The 23,328-nt window shown below is 38.1% G+C and overlaps 1 protein-coding gene across 1 annotated transcript in view; it reads right to left on the reverse strand.

Annotated features, from left to right (window-relative positions):
• DLG2 (discs large MAGUK scaffold protein 2) overlaps positions 1–23,328 on the reverse strand; it is a 1,831,272-nt gene that overhangs the window by 1,784,522 nt on the left and 23,422 nt on the right. The window contains exon 2 of the mRNA XM_036427307.2: positions 19,441–19,572. Coding sequence (XP_036283200.1) covers positions 19,441–19,572 — 132 coding nt within the window. The remainder of the gene's footprint in view (positions 1–19,440; positions 19,573–23,328) is intronic.

Below are 23,328 nucleotides of genomic sequence, written 5' to 3' on the forward strand. Positions count from 1 at the left end.
CTCACTTTCACTTCAAACTCTAATCTGGCTAGCATTTGAATTCTTTCCTGGGCAACGCCAAGAATCTACAGTGGGTCATGGACCCTTGGGTCCCTGGATACCACCAGCCCACACATCACCTGGAGTTAGCATCAGAACCCACAGGTTAAGGGCTCAGTCCCACAACACTGCTCCTCAGGTTCAATAATTTGACTACGTATGTTGGAATCATGAGTGAAGACACAGTGAAAAGTGATAAGGATCCAGAGTGTGGTGACTAGAGGTAGTGGCAAAACAGCCAGTCTCCTTAAAACACTTTCTGTGGGATAACCTTTACTGTGCTTTGTATTTCTTGGTTCTTGACTATTTTTTTGAGCCTGATATAGCCTTCCTGCATTTTCTGTAAGGTATCTCCGTATTTTCCAGCATATAAGACGACCCCCTAATTTTACAGTTAAAACATAGGTTTAGGCCTATATTCGCTGTATAAGACTACCCCCCACTTCAAAGAAAAGATTTACTTTGCTGTCAAGATCTGCAGGTAATTTTTGTGCAATTTTAGTCTTTTGCCCCCAATTTTCGGTTGACTTTTTTTCGTTTCAAAAGTCATCTTATACGCCAGAAAATACAGTATATCCTTCCAATAAATTGCTTTCCTACTTAAATCATACACTACTGGTCTGTTATTTTCAATCAAGAACTCTAAAAAGTCATCTATTTCTGACCTTAATCTCTGTCACATTAGAAGTGGTCTTGATTAATCAATTCCAGAAGGTCTAAAAGTTAAATTCATGTATGTTAATAAATCAGGTAGATTCTTAAAGGCTTAAATAAGTATGACCTCTTTTAAATTTGAAGTTGAATCCCATAATGCTACTATTTATGTTAATTAGAATTCAGGTTGGTTAGAATAAATTTTTTATCTAGTAATCAACACTTTCCAGAAGTTAAGAGATAATATTTTTAATTTAAAAAAAGGTAAAGGCTAACAAAAATCTGTACTATATTCAGCAAATTCTATATAAAATTTTAATAAATATTTTACATAAATTTGGCAAGAAAATTTAACAACTCAATTATGAACATTATCTGCTCCAGAGAATTTAATAAAAATTTTCATAATATTGTATATGTCATGACCTCTCACTTTTCCCTTCAGTCTCATGGTTTCATAAAAAAACACTAGTGCCTCGGTGCAGGGATTCCTGCACATTGAAAGGAAATTAATTAGGAGGTGGCCAGTGGTGAAGGACTGGGCAAGATGGGCCAGACTCGCCCTGAAGCCAACCTGGGGCAGCGCCATGGCTCGAAGGGCATTTGCAGAGTGAGCAGGGTCCCTCTGGCAGGTGGGGTCCCTCAGCCTGGCCTATGGGGATAGGGCAGAAACTGGCTCTCTGACATCTCCTGAGGGGTCCTAGATTGCGAGAGGGCGGTTCTGGGGTGACACACCCCAGAATCAGGCTCCCTCCTGTATGGTTCTGGGATGAGTCACCTGAGAACCGCCCACTACCAAGTAACCATAGCTCAGCAGCTCCTGCATTGAGCGTCTACCCCCTAGTGGTCAGTGCACATCATACCTACTGGCCAATCAAATGGTTGGATAATCACTTAGCCTCTTATATATATAGATTAATTTTCTGACCTCCCAAATTTAAACTTCAATCAAAAACACCAAATTTCTGTAGTTAATTGTACACTTAACATATCTACATGGGTGCCTCAAACTTCATACCTCCAAAATCTGATCTTTTACTCCACCCCCTAAATATTCTGCCTTCCTAGATTTCTCCAGCTTTGAAAATGGGAATGACATACTTCCAGAGCCTCAGGGGGGAAATAAGAGTCGGCCTTAACTCCTCTAGTTTTCCCATCCCTGACACCAAATCTATTTATAAAACCCAGGACTCTACCTTCAAAATCTAGACTCTGCCACTTCTCACCACTCTCACTGCTACCACACCCTAATCTAAGGCACGATCATGCTTACTTAGAATCCTATATAATAAAAGGCTAATATGCAAATCAACCAAATGGTGGAACAACTGGTTGCTATGACACACACTGACCACTGGGGCAGACAACTAATGCAGGCTCATGGCTGGCAAGTGCAGCGGTGGTGGCAAGAGCCTCTCCCGCCTCCACGGCATCACTAAGGATGGCTTAGGACCATGGGGAGCTGACCTAAGATATCAGTTGGACATTCCCCAAGGGTTCCTGACTGCGGGAGAGAACAGGTCAGGCTGAGGAACCCTCCCCTAAGTGCATGAATTTCATGCACCAGGCCTCTAGTAGTATAATTAACACCAAACTCATCTCTTCCATGTCTTTCCTTGCTTCCTTTCAGTATATTCTCAACATGTAACACAGAGTTCATCATTTTAATTTAATTTAAATATATGACAGATCAAATCACTCTTCTCAAAACCTTCCAACAGATTCCTAGCTCATTCACAATAAAAATCAAAATGTTTATAATAGCTAAAAATTCTATATAACCTGTTGTCCTACCACAACCAAGCTCATTTCCTACTATCTCTCAATCAAGAGTGATTGAATCCATAACAAACCTACCATTCCTGGGATCTCTAAAAATGTTTCTATATCAAAGCCTTTCTTTGAAAGTCAAGTGCTTTTCCCCTTACAAATAGCCATATAACTCAGTCCCTCTGCTCCAAGACTTAACTCAAATATTTCCTTAGATAGGACTTTACTACTTTATTTAAAACTATGGGCCTGGTACATGGATTCAGGCACTGGTGGGGTCCCTCGGCCTGGCCTGCAGCAATCGGGCCAAAACTGATCTCTGGCCCCAGGGTGCAGGAGAAGCAGATTCGAGGCCAGCAGTGCCCCAGCAGCAACCTAACCCATGACAGATTCTGTGAGGAATTGGCTCCCTTCTCTATTGGTTGGGCTGTTTGCCCCCTGGTGGTCATTGGGTACTACTGGGCAAATGGATGAACAGGCAGAGAGTTGCTTAGGCTTTTATATAAATATATAAACTAGAGGCCCGGTACACAAAATTCATGCACAGAAGGGTTCTTCAGCTCAGCCTGCACCCTCTTGCAATCCAGGACCCCTTGGGGGATGTCTGACTGCCAGTTTAGGCCTGATCCCACAGAGATAGGGCCTAGATCAGCAGTCAGACATCCCTCTCACAATCTGGGACCACTGTCTCCTAACTACTGGCTTGCCTGCCTTCTTAATCTCCCCTAACCACTCTGCCTGCCTGCTTGATCTCACCTAACTGCTTGCCTGCCTGCCAGATTGCCCATAATTGCCTCTGCTTGCCTTTCTGATTGCCCCTAACAGCCTCTGTATGCCTACCTGCCTGATTTCCCCTAACTGTCTCTGCCTGTCTGATTGCCCCTAACCACTCACCTGCCTGCCTCATCGCCCCTAACTGCTCACCTGCCTGCCTGATCACCCCTAACTGCCTCTACTTCAGCTTCTGCCACTGTGGCTTCATCTGGAAGGACGTCCAGAATAACATCTGGAAGTTCATTTGGCTGTCCAATATAAAATATTAAGCTTTTATTATTATATATAGCAAGCCTTGCCCTAGCTGGTTTGGCTCAGTGGATAGAATGTCGCCTGAAGACCAAAAGGTTCCAGGTTTGATTCCAGTCAAGAGCATGTACCTCAGTTACAGGCTCCTCCTGGGCCCCAGGAGGCAACCAATTGATGTATCTCTCTAACATTGATATTTTTCTGTCTTTCCTTCTCTCTTCCACTCTCTCTAAAAGTCAATGGAAAAATATCCTCGGATGAGGATTTTTAAAAAATAAAATAGCAGCCTTTCTCCCTGCTTCATAGTACTGTCTGTCCTACTTTCCTGACCCATACTCTAAGTATGAATATTGCTGATATCCACCAATTAGCTATGAATTCCATGAGCACAGGATTATCTATCTTGTTCACAATATATACATCTATAACATTTTTTGACACATGGAAGCTCCATAAATACTTGTTCAGATAACAAATAAATTAATGAAAAGCTTAGGTAAATACATCAAAAGGAATAACTGTATCAACATATATATATATATATATATATATATATATATATATATATATATATATATATTTTAAAATATATATTTTATTGATTTTTTACAGAGAGGAAGAGAGAGGGATAGAGAGTTAGAAACATCAATGAGAGAGAATCATCGATCAGCTGCCTCCTGCACACCCCCTTCTGGGAATGTGCCCGCAACCCAGGTACATGCCCTTGACCGGAATCGAACCTGGGACCTTTCAGTCCGCAGGCTGATGCTCTATCCACCGAGCCAAACCGGTTTTGGCCAACACAAATATATTGTTAAGTGATATCTCATGAGCCAAACCGGATAGGGATAACCTGTTAATTTTTCATAGTGTTGCAAATATCATAAATTTCTGTCATATTATCAGTAGTAACCTCCAAAATGAGCGGGACATGTAAACAAGTAAAATTTGCATGTTTTAATAGGTCTAGCAATTTTTAAATGATGCTGTTTTGATTGCTGCATACCAGCAAACTCCAAGAAAGTGCCTGGCCAATGCATAATTAACCTAATGTACTCTCCTGACCTCAAAAATCACAAACTTCGATGCCCTGAGTCTTGGCACAAAGACCCTGAAAGCAAACACAAAATTCCCACCGTACTGATAATAAGATATTGCAAACACGGGAATCCTTTTTAAATGAATATTTTTTCAACACAGTACTTTTCATATAAAAATCTAATTCAAACTTTTAAGAAAAAGAAAATGTTAATGCAGTTATACTGCCAAAATTTTAAAGTTAACCATCAGTAGTAAATTAGCTTTTCCCTCATTCACCAAATTACATTAGCTTCTATTCAATATTATATTCAATGGGCTCTACCAAATACTAGAATTAGAGGAGTAAACAAGGCAACCAAGTCCCTGCTCTCGAGATGACAGTATAGTTGGGAGGAAAAGACCACAGATAAATATATGTTGGTAAGTACAATAAAGAAAAATAGAGTAAGGGGGAGGGGGAGAGTAATGGGAGAAGGGTGGCTATTTTTTTTTTTAATAATATATTTTATTGATTTTGTACAGAGAGAAAGGGAGAAAGACAGAGAGTTAGAAACATCGATGAGAGAGAGTCACCAATCAGCTGCCTCTTGCACACCCCCTACTGAGGATATGCCCGCAACCAAGGTACATGCCCTTGACCGGAATCAAACCCGGAACCCTTCAGTCCCCAAGCCGACGCTCTATCCATTGAGCCAAACCGGTTTCTGCAAGGGTGGCTATTTTAGACCGAGTGGTCAGAAAGGCATGAAAAGATGGCAATTGAAGGGAAACAGCAAGTACAAATTACTGCACTGAAGTAGAAAGCTTGTCCAGGAAAGCTCAAGGCCAGCATGAATGGAGGAGAACTGGCAATGCTGATAACTGTTGGCAGAAGAGGTGGGAGAAGTAGCCAAGGGTCAGATTCTATAAGGCCTTACACTCAGGACAAAGGCTTTGAATTTTGTTTGGATAGTGACAGAAAGCCAATGGAGAGTGTTTTAAATGGTGAGATAAATTACCGTCTGATTCAAAAGATTACTCTGGATGCTGTCCAGAGAATAGATTGGGGCAAGATTGAAAACAAAGGGTTATCAGTTAGGAAGCTCGATTGCAATAGACCAGATAAGAGAGTGTGGTGACTTAGACCAGGATGATATGATATCGATGGTAAGAAGTGGTAGGACTCTGAACTTAATTAGATGATTTGGCAACAGGACACGCAAATGGATTAGATTAGAATGTGAAAGAAAGAGAAGAAGCAATGATGACTTCTGGCCTACGTCATTGATGATGGCATTTATTGAGATGGTGAAGACTAAGAGAGGGACAAGGGATGGAGTAAAAACTCCATTCCATGTAAAGTTTTCAAATGCTTGATAGATATCCTAGTAGAAGATACTTACTTAAGTAATAGGATATATAGGATAGAAGTCAGACATAAATTTGGGAGTCATCAGCTTGTAGATAATATTTAAAACCATGAGACTGAATAAGCCTATCTAGGTATCAAGTACAGATAGAAAATGGAAATTAAAAAAAAAAAAAAAAAAAAAGAGTCCTGAGGACTTCATCTAGGGTACTGTAACATTTAAGTCAGAAAATAAAATTAAAAATGCAGTACAAGAAGACAGAAGTGACCGTGTCAAATGTTGCTAAGAAGAGATAAATCCTGATAATTAACCAATGAAATTGCCAACATGGCAGTTTCTACAACTATTTTGGGTTCTTGGGGGTAGAGGGCTCCTCATATAATACTAAGCAACTCTTGTTCACCCCAGGGTGTTGGAGAATCCTTTCCAATCCTTACATTATCTACCAAGAGACAGTGTCAGTATCCACAGGTTGAGGGCTCACTTTTATTAACACTGCATACCCTATCCCCAACTTAGAGGCCAGTAGCGAGCCCAGGCTATGACCTGTGCCTCTGATCAACTAGCTACAAATTGGAGGTTCCAACAACCCCCTCCAACTCAGGATGCCAATTTCAAGTTCATATATTACCTGTACTTCTGGCTATAAATGAGAGGTCTCCTGACCTCCTTCTCAGGTCTGATTAATTTGCTAGAGAGTCTTATAGAACAAAGAGAAACATTTTACTCATGGGAATACTAGTTCATTTTAAAAAGGACTTAATGCAGGAAAGAACATATAGAAGAGATGCTCAGGGCAAGACATGGGGGAGGGGTGTGGAGCTCCCACACCCTTTCTAGGAGTGCTTCTCTCAAATCTCAGCGTGTTTGCCAACCAGAAGCTCCCAGAACCCCATCCTTTAGGGTTGTTATGGAGGTTTCATTACATAGACATGATTGATTAAAACACTGGCCATTGGCAAGTGAACTCCATCTCCACCCTCTGCCCTCCTCAGAGTGGAGGGGTGGGGATGGGCACTGAAGTTTCTACCTCTAATTACATGGTTAGTTGCCCTGACAACAAGCAACAAGCCCCTCATGTATAGATTACCTAAAAGCTTTCCAAAAGTTTCCTCATTAAGATAAAAAAAAATAAAAAAAATAAAAAAGAATCCATTGCTCTTATCACAAGAAATCCCAAGATTTTTAGGAATTTTAAGTCAGGAACAGGAACAAAAACAAATATATATGAGAAATATATTTTCAACATCTGAATAACCAAATGTATATTTCTTACAGATAACAATAAACTTGACAAGTACATCTCATTAGGATGGAAAAGATGAGAGTCTAATTTGGAGTAGGTTCAAGAGAAAATGGGAGATGAAGAAGCATAAACTGGGAGTATAAACAAACTCTTGTGATAATTTTTGCTCTAAAGGGGATTAGAAAAATGGAAGAGGGGCTACAGGGCAGGAACTGTGGCCTTAAGTAGAAGAACACAGGCATTGCTAAATCATGGACTAGAAGACAGGGGGGCAGAAGAATAAATGTCCCAACCTCTCTTTCCTCCTCATCTTCTGATCTGTTAATACTTTCCACTGGCCAATTCAGACAGAAGCCAGAAGACAAGGGCAGACAAAGTGAAGGGAGATAACAGATTAAGAGATGTTTGTTTGCTAATAAGACTAATTGAATACAAAGGTAAATTAACTCCAAAGAGAAAAAAGAATAATTATAGACTATTCTTTGAGTAAATGAGGAAGGATGGGGACATAACCTGTTATGGATCTTCTACATCTGCCCTTCCAGATCATCTTTCCTTGATTATCACCCTGCTTTGTGCCCTGGGAAAACTATGTCATCTCAATAGACTATGTCACCCAGCTCCCTGTCCTCTGGTTTTCAATTGGGATCCACTATTGGAAAGCAACAGCAGAGGATCAGGGAAGGGAGGAAAGAGGGTTTGGGAAAGCTCTCTCCTTTCTGGGCCATGGTTTGGTGGTGACTGTGTTCCCCTTCTTAAAGCTATAGTTTCTGTCAGGCAGTCCCTCCCAAGGGTTACAGCTCTGTCTTACAGTAACAGCTCACTCAGAATCCTCACTCTTCCTAGTTCCCTGGTCAGTCCCCATACTAGTAACTTTGCTCTTACCTTTGTAAACAGGTTCTCATTAAACTCTCTCTGAGAAAACCTCTTACCTTCCAGGACCCTGACTCTCTCCAAGAAGAGGAAGTGGCCTTAGAGAAGAGGAGAGGGAAGGCAGAGTGTTTGGATACAGATATAGGTAGGTTGGTAGATTAAGTGGTAAAAAGATGAGAAAGTTCTCTTTTGATTGTTTTTATTGTCTCAATAAAATAATAAGAAAGGTCATCAGTTGATGTTGAAAAAGGTGAGGTGTATTGAATTTGAGAAGAAGAGAGAGTATGAAATGTTCCCTGTGAGAACAAGAAAGTGAATTGTCCAAGGAAATATAATGGGCTTTTTGTTCTTAGGTTTAAAGTAAAATCAGTTACCAAAGTTGTGCGTATTTCTCCAGCTACATTTGGCTCTATTGGTGCATGAAATAGAGATGGGTTTAACCAGAGGTTGTTTTTTGCCAGCAGATGGAGGGAACAACAATGAAATTGCAGATGTATGCAAATGAGTAATTATAGCAATGAATCATGTATTCTAAGCTGGGTAAGGAGGGATGTGAAGATTTATGTTAGCTAACAGATCACAAAAATGTATAGGGCTGATAAGTTAGCAGTGTTTATGGAATCAAAGAATGATTGGACATTGGAAATATATGAATAAACTGGATAAATAGGTGATGAGTGGTAGTCAGAATGGAATTTTAAAAATGTATGGTTTTTAATAATGATAAGTTATAGAGTAAAATATAAGAGTAGGTACATGAGCCCTAACTAGTTTGGCTTAATGGATAGAGCATCAGCCTGTGGACTGAAGGGTCCCAGGTTCTATTCCAGTCAAGGGCGCATGCCTGGGTTGGGGGCTTGATTCCCAGTATGGGGCATGCAGGAGGCAGCCCATCAATGATTCTCTCTCATCATTGATGTTTCTATCTCTCTCTCTCCCTCTCCTTTCCTCTCTGAAATCAATAAAAATATCTTTTTATAGAGTAGATACATGAGATATGGTAAAGAAAGAAATTATTGCTAGAAAGCAGATCAAGAAACTGATCCAATGAATAAATTGTCCACAAAGCCAAAATAACAATAATTCAAACTTCAGAGTATAAAATTATCATAGAGAACATTACTGTGCATTTTCCCATAACTTTTGCTCCATATGCAGTCACCATTCCTCTCCACAGTCTTTAATGTTTAAAGAAAGCCATTGCATCAGCTCTTCACATGTTACAAGTAGAAATACTCAAATTTGAAAAATGGAAGTATCCTGCACCAAAATTTGTTTAATATTTGCAGAGAGCCCAGTTAAATATGATAACTTTTCTATATTTCAAAGAGCTCCATTTCTAGAAAAAGATATAGTTAAGAAATTAAGCCTGCCCGGGGTGGCTCAGTTGGTTGGGTATTGTCCCATGCACCTAAAGTGTTGCCAGTTCAATTCCCAGCCAAGGCACATGCTCAATTCTGACCTAGATCCCCGACAGAAGGCATGCAGGAGCCAGGCAATGCTTCACTCTCACATCAATGTTTCTCTCTCTCTCCTCTCTCTCTAAAAATCCATAGCAAAATATATATATATATATATATATATATATATATATATATATATATATATATATATTTTAAAAATAAATTAGATTTTATGAGAAAACTGGCAAAAAGAATGTGAACATGTATCCTGGGGGGGGGGGGGGGGAATGTAGCCCTGTACCTAAAATTAACAGGTTTTATTAATAATATTATTTCAATTAGTGAAATTTTAAACTCACCTTCATAACCATTGTCTTATTTTGATCAATTCAAGAGCTCTTAAACTTTTCTTCAGAAAACATTCACAGGTTCTGTTCCTAAAGCACAAGGTTTACCTCTGAAGTAATAATTTATTTTCAAATGGCTTATTTTTAAAACTTGAGATTTTTCTGAAAGAATTATTTAATATTCAGTATAATTTGTGCCTGTGAGTTTAAAAATATCTTAAATTTGTGGGGATTCACAATTAAGGCATTTATTGAGAGCCAGCATGAGAAATTTTGTAACTTTGGGTATATTTGATGACTCATTTGCATACATATAGTCCTGCAAAGAAAATTCTAATCTTAGGGTTTCAGAAAGGTTTACTGTTTTGACAGAAACCTAGAAACTGAATGTAAGGTAGAGCCCAGGAACTCAGAAAGTAGAAATCAGGGAAATTTATTCTATCTGGTATATCTGTAGGCTATTATTGGTATGTTTGCAATTCCTAGCACAATCTAAGAAGTTCCATAAAAGGTTGAGGATAAATGTTTTCTTAGGCAACTCTTAGAACCGACTCGTGTTAAAAAAACAAACAAACAAAAAAAAAACTAAGGTAGACCAATGCCTCTCATCCTCACCCACTTCTATCTTTTACCAAGAACCAGAGCTAACAGAGTGAAGGGAAGCCTTTCCTATGAGATATTTGTGGGGTACTTCTTTTTTCATTGCTCCATTTTGTGGTGAATTCTTTTCAATATTCTATATCAAATTTGAAAGAAATATGACGAGGTAAGTGTCAACATTGAGATTCATGCTTCAGTACAGTGGGCTCATACAGCTTACACCACACCATGAATCTGCACACAAACTGTCTAGCTCTTTACTGTGCCTGTGCTTTATCCAGCTTTTTCAGAAGCCCTCAAGCCCTGGGTTGTGGGGGAAAGGGGCCACCCAATCCAGTTTAAAGTATAGTCTAATTCAATATCTTAAAGAGTTTCAGCCAAATCTGCTCATTCATATAGCTTCTCCCCTCTCCTGCTTATTTCTCTCTCTGAAATATTGCCCACTTGAATGGGAGTAGACAACTTGGGGAGGGGTTGTGGATAATGTTTATCCATCATCACAGTCTTCGGGGTAGAAACAGGTTGGGTTTATTGGATCGCCATGCTGTCCTTTAGCTGCCCTGGTCCATGTTCCTGTCCATCTGTTCACTGAACATGCTGCTGGCCTCTGATGCACAAGTCTATTAGAGAAGATCTGGTGTCCTTTCTTTTCACTCAAGCAAAACTCCCAGTTGCTTGGCCTTCTCTCCCCCCACAACCCCCCCCCCCCGCCCCCATACTATAGCCCCACATTCCTCCCCGAAGTCGTGTTCTCATTCCCACGGAGCAAAGACATTGACCACAACTTCCCTGAGATGATGCCTGTAATGCCAGCAACTGCCTACCTTCAGACTTCTCCTGACATAGAAAAACACTAGATGTGTAAGCTTTCTGCTCCTTTCAAATGAGCAGATTTCTAACTACAACTAGAATCTAGCCCAGTCCCAGGCATGCAGCAACACTCATTCATCCATTTATTTAACAAATATTTATTTGGTAGCTATTAAGTGCTAGACACTAAGATAATATAAAAGATACAGCCATGAATAGCTGCTCTTGTGGAATTTACATTCTAGTGGAGAAAGTCATGCAAAACACACATACACAAAAATTCTCGTAGTGATACAAACGGTGACAAAATAAAACAAGTAGTGTGAAATGATAGTAGGATGTAGGTAGGGAGTAAACTGGAAAGGGATAAAGGCACTTTACAGGCACTGAGACCTAAACAATGAGCTAAGCCAATAAGGCAAGTATTTTGGTAGAAGGGTACTCCAAACCAACAAAAAAGCAAGTGAAAATGTCCTGGGCAACGTTTTGGAGGACCACATTTTGGAAGGCTAGTGTGGCTGGAATATAGTGACTAGGGAAGAGTGGTAAGAGATGAGATGAGAGGTAGGCAGAGGTGATGGGGAATCTTACAGGTGAGAAATCTGAATTTGATTCCAAGAATAATGATTACTAGAAGCTTTCAATTAATCAATTCATACAATGATATGAATTTGACTGGTTCTAATCAATCTTATGATTTTATTGTTTAATCTGCATAACTACTTCTTTTTATTTTATTTTATTCCCATTTTTTTTATTGTTTGAAGAATTACAAATAGTAGTACATATGTCTCCTTTTTCCCCCCCTTGACCTCTGCCCAGCTCCACATAACTATTTCAAAGTACATATCACAATTGTATTTATTTCTTTAATGTCTGTCTCCCTTGGTAGGCCATGAGCTCCATGAAAATAGGGTCCATGTCTCTCCTGTCATGAAATCCCAGAGCCTAACACAGTGGCCCCTAAACAGTAGGAGTTCAAAATATATTTTGTCCAACAAAACACATTTAATGATGGAATGAGTGTTCTATGGTACACACTGTGCCCCTACCAATTAGGACCAGTCCTGCATTCAAAATGCTCACAGTCTACTGAAGGGGACCAAAATGTAATCCATTACCAATAATACAAAATAAATGCTGCACCAGAAATATGCACAAGTATTATGGGAACACAAGGGATAAAGTGGCTAATTCCACCTAAAGGTAGAGAAAGAGTTAAGGAAGTTTTTAACCAAGAAATTACAAATATTCGTTTTTGGGGGATAAATGTTTATGTTAAGAAAAAACATCAATATCATGTTCAATTAATTTTATTAGCTCTACTGTTCAATGCAACATGTACCCTCTTGACAAATTAACACATTATTAACATAATATTTCAAGACCTCTTGAAAAGATTTACTCCTAAAATCTTCTAGAATCTTCTATTTTTATTATGTACATCAATCCCTCCACCTGAGAGTTAAATCAAGGCTAAAATAGTCATAATATTACTATGCTAGCATTAGGAAAACCTAGATGAAGAAACCTAGTATATGCTGCTTTTTTGCCAGATACCATATACAGGAGTGGGCAAAAGTAGGATTACAGTTGTTCAAGTGGAAAATAATACAATAATTAATAAGTAATAATATAAGAAAAAAATCTGTTTTGCATACTCACCATTTTAACCTACTGTTGTCAACTCTATGTTAGTAATAGAAATAACCCACCAAATTTTCATTTATTATGTACTTAGCAAAAATCATCAAGATCCTTTCCTGCACTCAACAAACGTTTGGTGCTTCATTACTTTATTCTGTATAGAGGTCTCAAATGCCATCAAAATAAATTAATTCTTCCTATTTCAGGAACTGCACAGATAAAAGCATCCTCCATTGAAAAACAACCAGCCTTAAACATAAAGTACATAAATTTAGTTAAATGGTGCCATCTGGTGACATAAATCCTGCAGCAAATACATAAAGTCCAGAGCCATGAATGGCAATTTATCCTCTTCATGGCATCCAATCTAAAGTATCAAATTTAAACATAAGAAATACTAGATCCCTCCTGACATGAAAAACACAACTAATCACACTCAGTATATGAGTCTAACATCAGAAATAACGAGGATTGTTCGGGTCACATTTTATGTTTACCACTCTTGTTTCTCAAGTTTACCCTCAAACTTATGTCTTTGGAAGAAACTTAAGTCTAATGTGATGCCTTAGCCAACTCCTAGAGGACATTTTAAAAGCATACATATCAAAAACATCTTGAACCCCTGTTGCAGTCAAATCCATTTCTTCACTTTTTTTTTTTTTTTACCTCTATGAATCTGTATAATGTCTTTACCTTAAATACCCACTTCCCTGAGAAAGCCCCTCATTCCACTGCTAAGGTTAAGCCTCTTGCTCAGAGCACCCTATACTTCTCCTCTATCGCATTTATCACAATTGTATATAATATTTACACAATTTTGTTTAATGCCCATGTTCCCAGTGACTATAGCAATAAATATTCTTTGGATGGATGGATGGATGGATGGATGGATGGATGGATGGATGGGATGGACAAACACATGGAAGGATGGGGGGAAATGTTTTTCTCTATCCTTTCTTACCCAAATCCTATCAGTTATAAGACCCAGCTTAAGTTCACATTTTATATAAAAGCTTCCCTAAAAACATGAATTACAATGATCCCTACTTTTCTGAACTCCTGCAGCATTTTGGTCTAGCCTCCAGAGTTTAGTTCTTAATTATATCCTGTCTTGTACTTGTCTGTATATATATATATATATATAAAACCCTAAGTGACCGGAACAACCAGAAACAACCAGTTGCTATGATGTGCACTGTGAGGGGCAGGGCCAGCTGGCAAACCTCCCACGACTCTTCCCTCCAGCTAGCCCTGTCCCCAATCAGTCCCCCAACCCTGAATGGGACAGGGCCTGCCAGCCAACTTCCTGCCATCCCTCCCCCTGGCCAGCCAGCCCCGATCAACCCCAATCAGGGCAAGACCAGTCAGAACCCACCTGTGCACAAATTCATGCACTGGGTCTCTAGTATGTAAATATTACCTTCCCAATTGACCTTAACCTCCTTAAGGGTAAGGATTTCATCTTTAATAACATCTATCTGCATATTCCATGTAAATAGGTAAACACTTCACAATAACTAGAATACCAGCACTCTTTTGACTTAAAGGAAATATTGTGAACAAATAAACAGGAACATAGTACACTTTGATATTTAAGAACTTAACATCCACCACTTTGGCCAGTCAGGACTTATTTGAAGGTCCATGACATGTAGTCATTTCTTTGTTTCACTAGAGCACATGCTTCCAGGTGTGAGCGGCAGCAGGCACTTACCTAAGTGAGTCAGCCTCATACAATGTAGCTTTGCTGTTCTCTAGCTGCAGGTAGAAACTACCATTAGGTATCCAAAGGGGAGAAAAAGTCACTTAATGTTTCCGATATACTATTGTATTTTAAATTAGATTTCATAATGATATCGTTGATTTATAGAATCTCGAAGTACTTGATCAAAAATATACTTGAAAAAGATCTTGTTAAAGATTAAATCAGATCTTTATAAATCCCAAGAATGAAGACATGCCATTGTTATAGTTTCCCAAGCTATTAATAATATTCACCTACTATATTACTTTCTTTGAGAGACCAAATATCTAACCGCGAAGAACACATGTTCTCAAACTTTAGCATGCCTCACAATCACGGGGAAGGCTTCTTAAAACACTATTTGCTGACCCCTATTTCCAGAGTTTCTGATTCAGCATGTCTGGGGTAAGGCCCAAATTTGCAACGTTAACCACATTCCCAGGTGCTGCTGGTGCTGCTGCTTCAAGAACCATCTTTGAGAACCTCTGCTTTGGAGGATGAAAGCCAAGTTACTCCAAATCCACATAACTGGGCCTTCACACACACTATCATCTATATAAAATCCTTAGACTTTCTTATGATCAAGTGGCAAAATTATACATTATGATGAATAATTAAGACCAAACTAGCCAGGTTGTTTTCAGATAATTGTTATTTTGAAATAAAAAAATATGATGTTAGAGCCAAAACCGGTTTGGCTCAGTGGATGGAGCATCGGCCTGTGGACTGAGGGGTCCCAGGTTTGATTCCGGTCAGGGGCATGTACCTAGGTTGCGGGCACATCCCCATTAGGGGGGTGTAGGAGGCAGCTGGTCAATGTTTCTAACTCTCTATCCCTCTCTCTTCCTCTCTGTGAAAAATCAATAAAATATATATATTTTAAATATATGATGTTAAAATTACTACATTGGGAAAATATGTAGTGGTTTTATTTTATTCTAACTAAAATGCGATGCAACTCTTATAGAGATTGATTTTGTAGCACTTGCCACCATTACATTTAAATAAGTATCCAAATATCTAATGTCTCTTTCCTTCCACTTAATTGCTCGCACCCTTGATGGCAAGGACTATCTTTTCCTCTATAGTTTACTATTGTATCTCTGTGGCCTACCACAATGTCAAATACATATCAGGCCTCTTAAAAAATAACTGTTGACATATGTAAAACTTTAGACAATAAAAATTAAAAAAGTTCAACCTGCATCTGCTTACCTACCAAAAAATAAAAAAGAAATAACTGTTGAGTAAATGAATAAACAAAGTTTATTGACAACCTATTGTTTGTACCACATACTGGTGGTACAAACATAAATTAGACATAACTTCAACTCTCAAGCTACTCACAGCCTATTGAGGGGCAGCAATATGTTTAGTTTATCATAAAGCAATGTAATAAGTGCTTTATAGTAATACTAGAGGCCTAGTGCACAAAATTTGTGCACAGGAAGGGGGGTGGATGTGTGTGTCCCTTAGCCCAGCCTGCACCCTCTTCAATCTGGGATCCCTCTCACAATTCAGGACTGCTGGTTCCCAACCACACGCCTGCCTGCCAGCCTCATGCCCCTAACCACTTCTGCCTGTCTGGCTGATCACCCTCTAACAACTCCCCTGCCAGACTGATCATCGCCTAACTGCTCCCTTGCTGGCCAGATTGCACCTTAACTGCCCTCCCCTGCCGGCCATCTTGTGGTGGCCATCTTGTGTCCATATGGGGGTGGCCATCTTGTGTATTAGAGTGACGGTGAATTTGCATATTACATCTTTATTATATAGGATGCACAAAATGCTGAGGGACATAATTAAAGAGCTGCTTAAAGCTGCTAGCAAGTAGGGACATGGTAGAAGGCTTCCATAAGGAAGTGATAAATCCCAATATGTGGTAAATTTATTGTCTCATCCACATTGCTAGTAACCTCATTTATCCACAGGGTTCTATGCTAAGCTTTATGGAACTAGAAAAGTATTCTATTCCAACACAAAATCGAACATTCAAGTCTCCATAGAACCAGATAGCACTTTTCTAAGATGTTGCTACTAGTAGTGTTTTAAGAAAAGTATCACTTTACTGTCCAAATATCTCCCACAAAAATCCCCCTCAAACACTCTACAGTGGAATTTAAAATTTCAAAGTATCTGGAAGAGAAATTTAAAAAGGATTTTTTAAAAAAACACATTTCATCTCGCTCCTTCAGCACCTAAATGAAAAATAAATAACCTAAGTGCCTTGAAAATCGAAATGTTTTAGCAATACTAAACAAAAGAATTACTAAATTAATTGGTAAAATATGGAATTTCAATTCACTTCTATTCAAATTCTGTAAGGTATTAATGCAATCATCATAGAACTGAAATTATCCATTGGACAAAACTTTTTCCTTAGTTTTACCACAAGATGGCACCCTAAGCCTAACATCTAAATGTACAGCTTATAGCACATGGCTGCTTTAGGCATTTTCCTTTTTTATATATTAATAAACAGTAATGACTAGCTTTTAAGAGCTTAAAGTGTCTTTTCCACCGTTAATTATTAGTAAATTGAAAAATAAAAAAATACAGGAACTCTAGAAGCAAAGAGAAAGAAAATTAAACAATTCATCATCCTCCACATGTATCATATATCCAGCTCTTTACCATACAGCAATGTATCTCACCGCTAGATTTCATTTTCTTCTTTTACTTTATTTTACAATTTTTCCAGAATAAGCATACATTGCTTTTATAATAAGATAAAATTGTACTTTAAAAATAAAAAAGCAATACTTTTGTTATCACCTTCTACCCTATTAGCAGAGAACCCATTTATAAAATGTGTTTATGCACTACCATACTATCAAAGTTATAAAAACAGAATTCTGTCCTCAAAGATTTATACAAGATAAGACATACTAGCTTTTGTTGTGGTTTTTAAAGCATTATAATGAAGGATCACAAAGGAAAGACCAAATTAATTTTCTTTTTCTTTTTTTTTCTTTTTTTAAATATGCTTTATTGATTTTTTTACATAGAGGAAAGGAGAGGGAGAGAGAGTTGGAACATCGATGAAAGAGAAACATCAATCAGCTGCTTCCTGCACACCCCCTTCTGGGGATGTGCCTACAATCAAGGCACATGCCCTTGGCCAGAATGGAACCTGGGACCCCTGAGTCCGTAGGCAGACGCTCTATCCACTGAGCCAAACCGGTCAGGGCCAAGTTCATTTTCAAAGTGATAGTTTTCATCATCTGTAGAAAGGCTTGGTTTCCTGGTCCCATCTAAGTGTTACAACACATTCTTCAATAACAGTATTTCCTATTATTCATTTGTGTTGGGTTTTATGCATTATGATTCTCTTCTACTTCTTCAGCTAATTAAGATTTGTGCAAGTTATTATTTCATTGTACTTATTATTTAAGTATTAGAACAATGAGTGAAGCCACTGTTTTCCCTACTTGTAACAAGAACGACAAGAGAGTGGGAGCAGGAGTTGGTTCAAACAGAAAGCAGGTCATAGGCCATAAACAATGCTCTATTTATCAGTGGCACCCCACTTATCCTTTTACAAAGCTCTAATTCCCTGCAGGATTCACAGGGCTACAGGGTTTTCTGCTTTTGTGTCCTTAAAGAGGATACACAGCAAGACCACTCAAACATTCAATAGCAAAAAAATTGTAATCAGTATTTAACAATCCACACAGAATGGAATAGAAAATTATATTTTGTTGTATAATGTTGCTCCATTTATTATTTTTTTAATCTAGTTTATCCCAAAATGAATTTTTTAAAAACCAGCCAAAGCAAATCTATCCATTCAAAGCTAGACACCAGGATTACTTATATAACAGCTTTTTACAGATTATTGTTGTCTCATTTTTTAAAGATACATTCAAACTGCACTGTAGGCTTTTTGCCAAGATATTTATCACTCACTCAAAACAATTACAAAATGCAATTCTTTGTCATGAATTTGTCCTTGTATTACCCACATAATAAAGTTGCCATACCAAATGGTTGCATTGTCAAAGTATAATTGAATTATCAACGCATCCAACTTGATCTTCCTAAATCAAGTTAAAAAACTGAAACTCTCAAAAGACTTAGCTAGTCTTAACTAAACATATCATACAAATCTATTTCAAGATATTGCCATTCACAGTTAATGCCCTGTGTTAATGATCAATTAGAAGGAACTATTAATTTTTAACTGAGAAATGTGTGGCTTAAAAATGTTCTCAACTACTATTCTCTAATGACAGGATTTATTTAAATTCTGCAAGAGTCCATTTAGAGTTGTTTTTATTTAATTCCAACTAAGATGATTACAGTTATTTGCGTCATTAATTCTTACCAGCCACAAGAGTATGTTTTAAAGAACTTTTGATCCACAGGCAATATAATCTTATAAAGATTTTTTTTCTACCGTTTTTATTCACTAGACTGATTCTCAAATTTTCAAAATATAATAGCTTTTATTGTAAAATTACATTCAGAACAAGGTGGAGTTTTTGTCTGTAAGTGTACACATATATGATAGAAGCATAGATAAAATATTTTCAAGATTAATTCTCATAATCCTATTTTTAGATTTTGTTTCAATAACACTTAGACTTTAAAAAGTAATAATAATGTCCAGGAGACTAAGTTATTTCTTTAAAATGTACTACTTAAGCCCCAGCTGGTTTGGCTCAGTGGATAGAGTGTTAAGTCTGCAGACTGAAGGGTCCCAGGTTCCATTCCAGCCAAGGGCACATGCCTGAGTTTCAGGGCTCCATCCCCAGTGTGGGGCATGCAGGAGAGAGATAATCAGTGATTCTCTCTCATAACAGATGTTTCTATCTTTTACTCCCTCTCCTTTCCTTTCTGACATCATTAAAAATATATTTTTAAAGAGATAATACAGAATTTTAATACATACCTAGCAGAGCTTGAAATAAGCTGCTCCTAAAGATGCCCATCACCTTTTTAACAGCGTTTTTCAGCTGCTGCTCCTCAGGCTTCCTTAATTTTTTGCAGTATTCTTCCAGCAACGATAAAGCTCGGTCAGTATCTGAAAAACATGGTTTAAAAATTCTGTCTTATGGTCTTAGAAAAATAATAAATTCCATCACACAATTCTATAGTTGTATTCCTAATTTTGTAACACAGATTACTTTAATAAAATGATCACAAGTTCCATAAACTACCACATGAAGTTGAGAATTACACTCAACTCCTAATTTTAAGAACCCACTTTTATTCCTATAGTTCTATCTTCCAAAAGGATCTGTAAACATGAAACCACACAGCACAAAGGGCCTGAATGCCATGTGGGCCAGAAGATGTTCGCACAGCAGATGTGATTCTCTTGCCATCTCAAAATTGATGACTTCCTACAAAACAACGCCCAGATTCCTTAGTTCAAGGTCCCCTGATACAACGTATATTTTCAGCTATATTTCTTACTACACATTCCACCCTCTTTTATACACACACACACAATGCCCAAGCCACACTGGATTTTTCTCTTTCTCTCTCTCTCTCTCTCTCTCTCTCTCTCTCTCTCTCTCTCTCTCTCTCCCTCCCTCCCTCCCTCCTTTCCTCCCTCTCTCCCTTCCCTTCCTCCCTCTCTGTTTTTCTCTCCTTTTTCTTTCCTTTGTACTTTTTATTTGCTCCTATTGCTCCCTGTTTTAGAATATGCTCTCCCATTCCACTATCTCTCTCTAAAATCTGTGCTCTAGTGAAAGGGATTTGTTGTTAGCTAGATCTGGGTCTAAACTCTACTTACTAGCTATGATCTTTAACAAGTTACTTAACTTCTCTGACCTTAAGCTTCCTCACAGGTAGTTGGATTAAATGACACAATACTTAGTACAGTGTCTAGTATATATTATATAAAGCAATCAACAAATCAACTGAAAGCCTACTATATCTTAATTTACATCTAACTTAAATGCTCTCTCTTCCATAAAAGTGCATTTGATAGTTAAAATTAATCACTATCACACAAATACTATAGGCATTCTTAATACATACTGCCATATTATGGCTTCCTGAATACATGTCTTTACTCCACAGACAAAATATCCTTGAAATTTTCACCAGAGTAACAGTGCCTTTATATGTAGTGACAATTCTTTTCTTTTTTTGAGGAGGGGATGGGTGGGACAGGGGAGGAGGAAATGAGAAGATTCAATTGTACTGTTCCATCATAAAGATCTCCATTTGGAGACTGCCAAGTCAAATATTTTTAACTAAACAATATTTATGTACCACACAAAATATAAAATACAGTAACTGATTTACTCAGACTCAAAATGCATTATGAGGGAGGGCAAGACTCACTTTAACCAGTGAACAACTGTTTTTATCACCATCTATCTAATAAAAGAGTAATATGCAAATTGAACATCACTCCAACACACAATATGGCTGCCCCCATGTGGACACAAAATGGCAAGAAGGGGAGGGCAGTTGGGAAGGACCAGGCCTGCAAGGGAGTGCAGTTGGGAGAGATCAAGCCTGAAGGGGTGGGCAGTTAGGGGTGACTAGGCCTGCAGAGAGGGCAGTTAGGGGTGACCAGGCCTGCAGGGGAGGGCAGTTAGGCTGGCAGGGGAGCAATTAGGCATCAATCAGGCTGGCAGGGTAATGGTTAGGGGATTATCAGACTGGCAGGCAGAAGCTGTTAGGGGCAATCAGGAAGGAAGGCAGGCAAGTAGTTGGGAGTCAGCAGTCCTGGATTGTGAGAGGGATATCCAACTGCCTATTTAGGGATGTCCTACCGGGATCGGACCTAAACAGGCAATTGGACATCCCTCGAGGAGTTCCAGATTGGAGAGGATGCAGGCCGTGCTGACGGACACATACCCCCATTCACAAATTTCATGCACCGGCCTCTAGTAGCCTCACCTGGGTTAAAAGCCAATTGGAGTTATCATTGGTTTTCACCCTTTGCCCAGACTCCATCACCAGTAAGAGCTTTACTTGGAGTAAATGTCACTTCCCTTAAAATGTCTCTCTTGGTAATCCTGTCACTTCTCCACCTGACCAGAACTCTTCTCTCATTACCTTCAAATCATATCATGGGTATTCATTAAAATTGCCCTGCTTTGGGGCTCATTTTTTTTCTTCCAGCTTTATTGGTATAGAATTGACAAATAAAATTGCATGTATTTAAGGTGAATAACATGAATTTTTAATATATGTGCACATTGTGAAATCATTACCAAAACTAATTGTCTTTGAATTTTAAAAGTTCTCTCCATGTTCCAATCTAACCCTTTCAGACTAAAAGCCATTCATGACAACAGTTCACATTCATTGAGTATTCTATTTCACTTCTCCTTTCTCCTAGCCTTTCTAACTCTTCTCCCCCACAGCCATTCTCAGTTGATAATCTTGCTTCCTATTTCATAGAAAATTAGAAGAGAATTTCCACAAGCTCCTTACTAAATAACTACTGACTCACCTGTAAGTGTACCCATTTACTCCGCCTTCCCTTCTGTTACTATGGATAAAATATTTGTGCTTCTCTCTAAGACCAACTCTTCTATTTGAGCACCTGAATCTATCCTCTCTTGCCCACCTAAGGACATTGCTGCATCGTCAATTGTTATTCTCTCCATTCAGTCATTCCCATCATCATACAAAGAACTGTAATATCAGTGATTTTTAAATGTTTCCTTTGCCTTTCATTTCTCTCCACCTAACTATGGTCTCCATTTCTCTGTTCCCTTCTATAGCACAATTACATAATTTTGTCACCATATAGATAAACATATGTGCATACAAGCATACATGGTATCAAAATGTAAAAAAAAAAAAGCTGCAGGATATACATTCTTCTCAAGTACACATGGGTCATTCACAAAGATAGACCACATGTTAGGAGACAAAACAAATCTCTACAAGTTTAAGAAGATTGAAATCATATAAAGCATCTTCTTAGATCATAATGAAATGAAATTGGAAATCAACTAAAGTAAAGAACAAAACAAAACAAAAACTCAAAACATCCAAACAAATAGAGGCTAAATAACATGTTACTAAATAATGAATGAGTTACCAATGAGATCAAGGAATAAAAAAATAAAAAAATAACTTCCTGAAAACAAATGAAAATGAACACACAACAATCCAAAACCTCTGGGACACAGCAAAAGCTGTCCTGAGAGGGAAGTTCATAGCACTATAGGCCTACTTCAAAAACCATGAAAAATTAATAATAAACTAGTTAACCCTACAGCTTAAATAATTAGAAAGAGAACAACAAGAAAAACCCAGAGTAAGTAGAAGGAAGGAAATAATAAAAATTAGAGTAGAAATAAATGACAAAAAGATTAAAAAAACCAACACAAAAAATCAATGAGACCAAAAGCTTGTTCTTTGAAAAGATAAACAAGATTGATAAACCTTTAGCCAGACTCATCAAGAAACAAAGAAAGAGACCCAAATAATTAAAATCAGAAATGAAAGCAGTGAAGTAACAACTGATATGACAGAAATACAAAGGACTGTAAGAACATACTATTAACAACTACATGCCAACAAGCTGGATAATGTAGAGAAAATGGGCAAATCCCTAGAAGAGTACAATCTTCCAAAACTGAATCAGGAAGGATCAGAAAATCTGAATAGGCCAATAACAACTGATGAAATTGAAGCACTAATAAAAAACTCCCAGCAAGCAAAAGCCCTGATCCAGATGGCTTCAGAAAAGAGTTTTACCAAATATTCAAAGAACAACTAAAACCTATCCTCCTCAAACTATTTTTAAAAATCCAAGAGGAAGGAATACTGCCAACCTCTTTTTATGAGGCCAACATTA

This window comes from Pipistrellus kuhlii, unplaced genomic scaffold (assembly GCF_014108245.1).
Source record: "Pipistrellus kuhlii isolate mPipKuh1 unplaced genomic scaffold, mPipKuh1.p scaffold_m20_p_9, whole genome shotgun sequence".
Lineage (NCBI taxonomy): Eukaryota > Metazoa > Chordata > Mammalia > Chiroptera > Vespertilionidae > Pipistrellus > Pipistrellus kuhlii.